This window comes from Sceloporus occidentalis, unplaced genomic scaffold, assembly GCF_023333645.1.
Source record: "Sceloporus occidentalis isolate IW3139 unplaced genomic scaffold, rSceOcc1.0.p SCAF_76, whole genome shotgun sequence".
Classification (NCBI taxonomy): domain Eukaryota; kingdom Metazoa; phylum Chordata; class Lepidosauria; order Squamata; family Phrynosomatidae; genus Sceloporus; species Sceloporus occidentalis.
In genome coordinates, this window is record NW_028317056.1 from 642,559 (window position 1) to 652,500 (window position 9,942).

The 9,942-nt window shown below is 52.3% G+C and overlaps 1 protein-coding gene across 2 annotated transcripts in view; it reads right to left on the reverse strand.

Moving 5' to 3' along the window:
• Positions 1 to 498: 498 nt before the first annotated feature.
• Positions 499 to 9,942, reverse strand: part of LOC149285640 (syntaxin-1B) — an 11,871-nt gene continuing 2,427 nt past the window's right edge. Inside the window, exons 2-10 of one of the 2 annotated variants that reach the window (XM_089494890.1) lie at positions 5,155 to 5,229; positions 3,911 to 4,010; positions 3,435 to 3,509; positions 2,737 to 2,810; positions 2,496 to 2,583; positions 2,295 to 2,368; positions 1,438 to 1,575; positions 1,233 to 1,343; positions 499 to 579 (exon numbers count right to left, since the gene is read on the reverse strand). In XM_089494890.1, the coding sequence (XP_089351016.1) occupies positions 499 to 579; positions 1,233 to 1,343; positions 1,438 to 1,575; positions 2,295 to 2,368; positions 2,496 to 2,583; positions 2,737 to 2,810; positions 3,435 to 3,509; positions 3,911 to 4,010; positions 5,155 to 5,229 (816 nt within the window). Of the gene's footprint in view, positions 580 to 1,232; positions 1,344 to 1,437; positions 1,576 to 2,294; positions 2,369 to 2,495; positions 2,605 to 2,736; positions 2,811 to 3,434; positions 3,510 to 3,910; positions 4,011 to 5,154; positions 5,230 to 9,942 lie in introns of both variants that reach the window. The other variant, XM_089494889.1, reaches the window with a different exon arrangement.

Sequence of the window (9,942 nt, forward strand, 5' to 3'; positions counted from 1 at the left end):
AGCCACCGGTCAAGAGATAAGACATAAGAAAGCGCCGGGGGGGACCCTCCGCCACCGGCCCCTGGGGGCCCCCGTGGAACATATCCAGCAACGTCAAATATACTTAGAATTTTTGAAAACCTTAACAGACGAGAAAACAGATCGAGAAACATAAAAACGGACACAGAGAACAAAAAAATAAAGAAAGAAAGAAATATTTGGGACGTTTCAGACCCTTTTCGCCCCCAGGAGATGTGGGTGACCGATGAAGCTTTGGCATTAGGTTCACGTCAGTTAACCCCATAGTGGCCAGTGCGGCGGACGAGGCCCTTGTTGGCTCAAATTAGCTGATGGTAACCTAACTCCTGAGTGAAACCCACAGAGGCGAAAACGGGAGCTGGGCGTTAAATTCCGATACTTTTATCATTTACATTATATTTTTTTTTCATTTTTTTTTTCCGTATAATTTACTATTTACTCTTTTTTTTTCTTCTTCGGTTTTAGTCGGCATTGTGCGTTTCAGAGTCCCAGTGTCCCTCCGATCGAGGAAGCCAGAACGACTCCCAACACCACACAACAGATTATTATCATGATCTTCTTCTACATACCCGAAAGCGGCCAGAAGCACGGAGAGAGGAAGGACGGGGAGGAAAAAGCAAAATGACGAGGAAGGAAAGGAGAAAAAAATATATATAAGGAGAGAAAAGAAGAGAGACAGAAACAGAAGACGTGTTAGAAAGCAGGACAGCGCAGAAAACGGGAGTCACATAATTACATACATGTAAAGTGCGTGATGCGGAACTTGGTTTACACGGGAAGGTTATTATTAGAGGGGACGCCGCGTTGGGGGTTTTTTTGCGGGGACTCCGTCAAATAATTATATATTAATAAATTAAAAAGACTTCTTTGGGGACAAATGGGTGCTTTTGCATGCCATTGCTATATAATTTATAATAGGTATGTTTGCCCCATGCGGGGCATTTGGACCTTAAACCTGGAATTACAAGATAGAGAGAGGGGGACGCTGCATTAGAGTTTTGGGGGGGATTCCGTAAATTATTTTATTAGGTATAAATAAATAAATAAAGTAAATAAAAGTGACATATTTTTTTGCATGGTATGATTTGCCCCTGCCGAGGAGCGCTCGGGGTTCTCTATTTTTTTTGGGGTGGGATTGGGTGTTTTTCTCTGTTTTTGGAATGATTTATATGAAGGTTGATCTGCCCCGGACCCCCGGCCCTCTGGACACTCACCCTTCTCGCTTTGCTCTGATATTTGACAGCCTTCTTGGTATCAGAAACGGCTCTCTCCACGTAATCCACGGAGTGTTCCACGTTATACTCAATGCGGTCTATCATCTCCCCCTAAGGGTGGGTAAAAGGCACAGGTGAGTCCTGTGACCGGGGGTTATTATGAGAAGCCCCCTCCGGCCCCTTGGCGGATGGTGACCCCCCTCACCTGACTCTCCACCAGCATGGCCATATCTACAAACATGTCGTGCAGCTCGCGGATGCTGGTCTCCAGCTTAATGATCTCGTTGTGTCGCGTCTCGATCTCGTTCAGAGCTTGTTTGGTCATCTGGGAGTCCATCTTGATCTGTAGGGGGTACAGAGCAGCGATTAGCGCGGGGGAGGGTATTAAACACGGAAACATGGAAGATGAGGGCAGGTGAGGACAATTCTGCCCATCTAGTCTGCCTAGATTTACCCGATGGATAAGGAGAAACTTGCTGGGACTGAGCGTCCTCCATGACTACGAGGCGCCATGCGGCCTTTACTGGTGGAATATCGTGGTTTACGGGTTGAGCATAGAGCTGTGACCAGGGGGCGGCACGTGGGATTTACCCTGAGCAGGGGGCGGCACGTGGGATTTACCCTGAGCAGGGGGCGGCACGTGGGATTTACCCTGAGCAGGGGGCGGCACGTGGGATTTACCCTGAGCAGGGGGCGGCACGTGGGATTTACCCTGAGCAGGGGGCGGCACGTGGGATTTACCCTGAGCAGGGGGTGGCGTGTGGGATTTACCCTGAGCAGGGGGCGGGGTGTGGGATTTACCCTGACCGGGGGTGGCACGTGGGATTTACCCTGACCGGGGGGTGGCACGTGGGGTTTACCCTGACCGGGGGGTGGCACATGGGATTTACCCTGAGCAGGGGGCGGCGTGTGGGATTACTGGTGGTTATGTGGGGGGCAGATTACTGTCATCTGTGACCAGATGGGACTGCCTGTAGGCCGTGGTCCTGCTTGTGGTGTGGCTAAATAATGGGGTATTTCGGAGCGACGGCCTATATTCCTCCCACCCGTCCTGCTACCCACATCGTCGGTGAATATGGCCAGCTTTCCGCTCTCCAACATGTCCTCCAACTCCTCATTGGTTGTTGTCCTTCCAGCTGTGAGGGAAAGAGGAGAACGTGTCACGGAACCCGGGAACATTTTCCAACCCCCTCCCCCTTTATAAACGACCCCAGCTTCCCCGCGCATGCCCCTCCGGCGCTGACCCCGGCCCGGCTCACGTACTGATCTCCAGCTGTCTCTGTATACGGTCCTTGCAGCGGTCTCGGTATTTAGACTGCGTTGCGTTGTACTCCGTCATCACTTCCACGAACTTGCGGGACAGAGTTGAGTGCTGAGGGCGGGAAACGATACGGTGAGATACAGCAGGAGGGATAACAGGAGGGGGGCGAGGGGCAGGAGGGCGGAAGGTACCGGGCGTGGGGGGGTAACACGGGGGGGCGGGCGAGTGGGGCCACTCTCTCACCTGCGTTTTGCGGATTCGGAGGTCGGCCGACGAGCGGTTCAGTCCTTCCTCCTGCTCGATGCTTTGTTCTATAGCTGCAGGGAGAGTCAAAAAACACACCCTCAATACAGTCTAAATTCTACCCCCCGGGGCCGGTGAGGGCCGAATGGGTGTCTAATGACAAAAGTCAGAGGCTGGTTGGAAGGAGGAGAGCGTTAAAAAGTGAAAGTGGCCCCGGGACATCCTTCACACAGCCGCACGGGGCGCCTTAGCGGTCTCTTCCACAAATTTCCTTTTTTATTTTTTTTAATGCATATTGGAATCCATTTTGCCCGAATTCATTAGTTATTGGAGTTAGAAAACGAGACTTTTTCTCTGAAAGGAGGAAATGTACGTAAGTATGCTTCCTGGATATGCTCAGTAGCAGCAGCCAATCACACGTATGCTACATGAGCACCGATTGGCTGCTGTTACTCCTACTGATTTCCCATTGACTGGAGGAAGTGAATGGAAGTACACTTCCTGCCGCCAGCGGAGGGGGTCGGGGGGGAGCCACTGGAGTCCACGCAGCATGGCATCAAAGAACCCGGGATATGAGATAAGGGGCAGATACCGCACAGGTACGGCACAGAAGGGCATCACGCTGTCAAAACGGTTATAATGCCCTTTGAAGCCCCGCCCAAAAGGTGAGGGGGCAAAGGTTATTTTACGGGGCTGACCTTTCAACTTGGAGCGAACTTTGTTGGCGGTTTTTTTGATGTCGGCCGTGAGATCTTCCAGCTCCTGCTTGGTCTCTGCGGCGGCGAAAGGACGGAAAGTGAGAGAAACCAGAAAAAAGACAAAAAGACAATAAAAGAGAGAAACACAAAGTCTGGCGGACAGGAAGCGCACCCTCACGCACTCGCTGTCGGGTCACGCGCACCTCTCCGCTCTGTGCTCCTTCTCACCCCATGTGTTTAGCGCTCTGTCTCACCCCTGTGTGTGGCCCTCCATACCTCCTCTCTCTGTAGCACCCCTCCCTGCCCCCAGTATGTCCATACCCCCCTCTGTGTCAGCACCCCCCGATATGTCAGCACCCCCTCTCCTTCCTGATGTTAGAGCCCTGCTCTCTGCCCTCCTACATGTCAGAACTCCGTCTCTGTCTGTCTGTCCCCCCTCTCCTCCTCTGCACGCTCTCCCCTCAAGCCCCACTCACTCTCGTCGGGGTTGGGGGCAGCCAGGATAGCGCTGTGCTGTTTCTTCACCTGCTCCACATCCTCTGAGAGCTTCTCGATGCATCCACGGATCTCCTCCACCTGTACGGACGGACAGACGCACATCAGACACCGCAGGGCATTATCAGAGGTGCCAGCTAGAACCCAAAGGGTTAATACCCCATACTGGGTGCATAACGTTAACCAAGACACCCTCAGTCCTGCCACTAAGTAAACATTTCATAATAATATGCTTAACCTTTTAGAGGCCCGCTCACAGCCACGTCCCACACACAGTCCGCTCACAGCCACGTCCCACACACAGCCCGCTCACAGCCACGTCCCACACACAGCCCGCTCACAGCCACGTCCCACACACAGCCCGCTCACAGCCACGTCCCACACACAGCCCGCTCACAGCCACGTCCCACACAGCCCGCTCACAGCCACGTCCCACACACAGCCACGTCCCACACACAGCCCGCTCACAGCCACGTCCCACAAACACCCCGCTCACAGCCACATCCCACACACAGCCAGCTCACAGCCACGTCCCACACACAGCCCGCTCACAGCCACGTCCCACACACAGCCCGCTCACAGCCACGTCCCACAAACACCCCGCTCACAGCCACGTCCCACACACAGCCCGCTCACAGCCACACACGGACCGCTCACAGCCACGTCCCTCACACAGCCCGCTCACAGCCACGTCCCACACACAGCCCGCTCACAGCCACGTCCCACAAACACCCCGCTCACAGCCACGTTCCACACACAGCCCGCTCACAGCCACACACGGACCGCTCACAGCCACGTCCCACACACAGCCCGCTCACAGCCACGTCCCACACATAGCCCGCTCACAGCCACATCCCACAAACAGCCCGCTCACAGCCACATCCCACACACAGCCTGCTCACAGCCAAGTCCCACAAACACCCCGCTCACAGCCACGTCTCACACACAGCCCGCTCACAGCCGCGTCTCACACACAGCCCACTCACAGCCACGTCCCACACACAGCCCGCTCACAGCCACATCCCACACACAGCCCGCTCACATTCACATCACACAAACAGCCCGCTCACAGCCACGTCCCACACACAGCCCGCTCACAGCCACGTCCCACAAACACCCCGCTCACAGCCACGTCCCACAAACACCCCGCTCACAGCCACGTCCCACAAACAGCTTCCTTCACAGCCACAGCCCACTGCCAAATACCCCAAAGGAAAGGACTCACCTGTTCGAAGAATTCATCCATGAAGTGGTCTCGGTCCACGTGCACAATCTCCTCATCATCATCACTGTCTTTAGCCTAGAAGAGAAGAGGACTGAGTGTGAGTGTGCGCTACAGAAGCCTGTCTCAGGGCAGTGTGAGGGGCATCAGAGAGGACAGGGTGATTGAGATGCTGGGACAGAGGTTAACGAGAGACAGCGATCAGGAGTCAGCTGGGAACACGGAGCGTCCCCTCCCTGCCACGGACACCCGGACCCCTGCAGCCAGATGGCACCAGATGGGTCCTTCTCTTTAGACAGAAATCAGTAAGAGGAGAAGGAAGAGACTGGGGGAGAAGAGACGAGAGAGACGGGGAGAAGAGACGGGGAGGAGAGATGGATGTATGGAGCGAGGAGAAAGCAAGGAAAGAGACAGACAGAGAATTAGAATGCAGGAGAGAGATATGAGGATTCATTCCAACGGTGATAAAGGGTTAAAGGCACCTTTAAAGGGTTAATGAGACTGCAAGGGGGGGTTATATTTAGAAACCCTGCTGAGACACCACAGGACGGAGACCAGAGCCAGACCACAAGGTCACTCACTCTGTGTGTAACACAAGCCTGTCCCAAGAGACAGGGCGAGAGAGGGGCAGAGAGAGAGCGAGAGAGGGGCAGAGAGGGGGGGAGACATCCAGCACAGGGACAGGAGAGGAGGGAGCAGTGGAGGGAGGAGAGGGCTGTGACTGCAGGAGACAATAGGCTGGGGGTCAAAAACAGAAGTAGGGGGTCTCAGGGGAGGCAAGAAGATGAAACCCAGGTGGACTCCCATCACACGCAGACAGGGAACGTGGCAGCCAGTCCACACGGTGCCACCACCTGCACCGACAGGGGCATTAAATCTCTAAGACGAGACCGCCGGCCGAGCGACCCCGCCGGAAAACCTGAATCCCACACCACACGCCCGCCGCTGTCTGACCAGTCCTGATAACGCAGTCACATCCCCTACATTACATACAGACCCGTCGCTGTCTGACCAGTCCTGATAACGCAGTCACATCCCCTACATTACATACAGACCCGCCGCTGTCTGACCAGTCCTGATAACGCGGTCACATCCCCTACATTACATACAGACCCGCCGCTGTCTGACCAGTCCTGATAACGCAGTCGCATCCCCTACATTACATACAGACCCGCCGCTGTCTGACCAGTCCTGATAACCCAGTCACATCCCCTACATTACATACAGACCCGCCGCTGTCTGACCAGTCCTGATAACGCAGTCACATCCCCTACATTACATGCAGACCCGCCGCTGTCTGACCAGTCCTGATAACCCAGTCACATCCCCTACATTACATGCAGACCCGCCGCTGTCTGACCAGTCCTGATAACGCAGTCACATCCCCTACATTACATGCAGACCCGCCGCTGTCTGACCAGTCCTGATAACGCGGTCACATCCCCTACATTACATACAGACCCGCGCTGTCTGACCAGTCCTGATAACGCAGTCACATCCCCTACATTACATACAGACCCGCCGCTGTCTGACCAGTCCTGTTAATCTGAACTTGTATTCGCTGTAAATTACAAAGCAGCTAAACAAAGGGCCATTAAAATGATGGAATCGGCGGCCGTCGGTGCGCTCGTTGCTCTGACAAATGACTCGCGGGCAGACGGAGGGTCTCTGCGCTTTGTCTCCTTCAGTCCTCCCCGCGCCGCGGCCAGATCTGCATTCTGTTAAAGTACTCGTTGCCTGCAATGCATCGAAGCAGCGAGACTGACAGCCGGGGAAGGAGGGAATGTCAAGGAGACAGACTCAGGTAGCGAGAGAGAGAGCCCATAGAGAGAGATGACGGAAGAGGGGAGAGAGGGCAGCCAGGGAGAATGAGAAGACATACAGGAGAGGGGGGGTAATAGGAGAGAAAAGAAATGGATGGATGGATGCAGAAAGCGAGGAGGAGGGCAGGTGAAAGAAATGGAGGAGGCAGAGAGGAGAGAAGGGCGAGGGGTGGAGGGGAGAAGGGCGAGGGGTGGAGGAGAGAAGGGCGAGTTGCGGTGGGTGCGGAGATGAATATATGGTCGGCTGGTTTACGGCGATGGACCAGAAGGAGGCGGCAGTCTGTCTTCGCTTCAGTGTCCTCACAAACAATTTGCCTCCCCCGGCTGACCTCGCCCTGCATCCACTAATCAATAGCTGCAGGTCAAGGGTTCACCCAACCCCCCCCTAATGCTTTATTGATAGCTATCCTCCCCCCCAATCAATATCCCGGCAGCGAGGTGATCCACGGGTATCCTGACAATAACACGGAACAGCCGACCGGGAGAGGTGGGCTGACGTGCCGCTCGCGGGGTTAATATGTCAGAAAATATTCTTCAATATAAAAATATGATTGAAGATCAAATAAAAGAAAGAAGCCGATTGGCCGATGGGGAACCTATAACGATGACCGACTTCCTGATTCCCGCCGGAGACCCCAACATATTTTATTTATTTATTTTAAAGAAAATTGGGAGCTTTCTTAAATAATGTCGACTGTATCTAATAATTGAAACAATAATGTCCAGAATGTTACCCCAGCCGTGGCGTGACCTGAACCCCGTTACCAACGCATGGGTGCTGATCCCAGAAAACTGCTCCGGATTTGCCCCGGCGCACTTTACCGACTAGTGTCTAATAATCAATCCCGATCGATCCAACATCGTCATAGGAACAGACTACGGCTGCGGATAAGAAGCCATCAAATCTGCATTTAAATACAATGGTTAACCCTTTACAATCTGGGGCAGCTTGTTACATTATTGGGTATGGCCCAGATATGGCCCCCAAGGACAGTAGTACCTGGGGACCCCTGGATCTGCAGGTAAGCTGGATGGACATTGGAGCTAAAACCCAATGGAGCAGAACATTTACCCCCCCCCGCGTCCGTCCAGCGGCCCGGGGCATCAGTGACAACAGCACAGGCCCTGCCATGTCCAAAATACCCCGGGGGGGGGGGGGTACCTGGATCCCACCTTCCGCATCTGTCCCTTTTAAATCAGGTTTTGTTAATTCCTCCCCATTTCTGACCCGTGTCCATGTCAATGGAACGCATAGTGGTGAAACATACTAGACATGCATGTAACAGAATGTCACGTGTGACCTGTGATACCAAGTAAGTTGGGGGGGGAATATACAGCTGGAGGGTCCTAAACTTATCATGTGACCAAAAATATTGCGCCAGTAAAGAGTTAAAACACAGTTTAATGCCCCCCCCTCCAAAAAACATTATTCTAATAACCCATTGCTGTGTTAAGGGAATACTAGCCGATCACAGATCAGGGTCATGGATTGTGGGCTGTATATTGCTATCGGCGCTCAACTATTTTGCCTGATCTTCAGAGCTGTCACTCTCTGTGTAGAGGCCTTGGATCTGCCCCTCGGACTAACAGGGGGGTGATGTGAATGCACGGGGCAAAAGAGGCATTTTCTCACGGCTGGGGCAAAAGCAAAGCATCATAAACTAAGGGGAATTTTGGGAAAGGCAAGACTTAAAATTATTAATATTTAAAAATAATAATATTAATAAAATAAAAAAATGAAATTATATATATTAAAAATGTAATTTTAATTATTTTAAAATGTTTTTTAATTTATATTTCATATATTTAAAGTTAATGGGTCACTATGGAAAATGAGGTCAGGGGCATGATGGTAAATATAGTGTTCAAAATGCCACAAACAACCAAAGTTAAACCAAATCTGTTATTTGAAAAAAAGAAAAAAAAAAAAGTCATAAAATAAAATAGTAAACATGCCATTTACACGCGGTGACAATTCCCCTCTGAGTTATCGGAAGCTAAGTATGTAGGGTGTATTCCCTGGGATTTAGGCTTTTTCCAGAGATTTACACACTGTATGTACAGAGCCATTTTGTGTCCATAAGCTCCGCCCCTTTCCTCTCGCACATAAAATCACTGCACTGAGTTATGCTTTATGGCATTAATTGCATAAAAACACAATTTCTGATGCTGAAAGCAGGGGAATAACGTGCAGCTGACGTACCCTTCACAGCCGCAAAGCAACCAGACATACAGACGGGGGACAGACACCATGACACCGATCAGGCCCTGGGGCTGCGGGATTCACCTCGCTTTACAGTGCTGTAAAGCACTACTTTGCTGCGTTTATATTAAAAAAACGGGGATCATTCCCCGGCTGCCGGTGTTTAATGTCAATATATAAAAATTTTGTTGTACGTTAATTAGGGAGCGTCGGTAAATGCAGAGGGGTTTTGTAAATTACTGGATCGGTACGGGGAGGAATAAATCAAAGCCTTCATTAGAATTCAGCGAATCAATCGGAATTGTTCCCAGGTGCGGAAGGATTGGAAAACTTTACTGGAACCGTCGGGCGTTCCGATGAAACGTATACGGAGAGCCGGTCCGGCGAGACCTAACAGCAGACAGCCGCCTTGAACTGCATCATGGGTGACATCATCAGTCTGAGTGGGTGACCTCATTCAGAACACATGACACATACCCCGCTGAATGACAAAGCTAAAGTCATAGGCGGCCCATGCGGTAAATCTCTCGCCCCGACCGGGGCGTTTCCACCCCAGGGGCTTCAGCCCGGGCACATGCACCTGAAAGGGTTAAATGGTGTATTTAAATCCTCAGGTCACATGACTAAAGAGAGCGTGGAAGGTTTGAAAATGCGGCCCCCAACCGGCCCCTCGGGCTCAGTGATGGAGACACCAGAACTGCCCCGGTTCCAATCCTATTATATATTGGGATCCGTGGTGCCCAGTAAAGGTTATTCAAGGTCGCC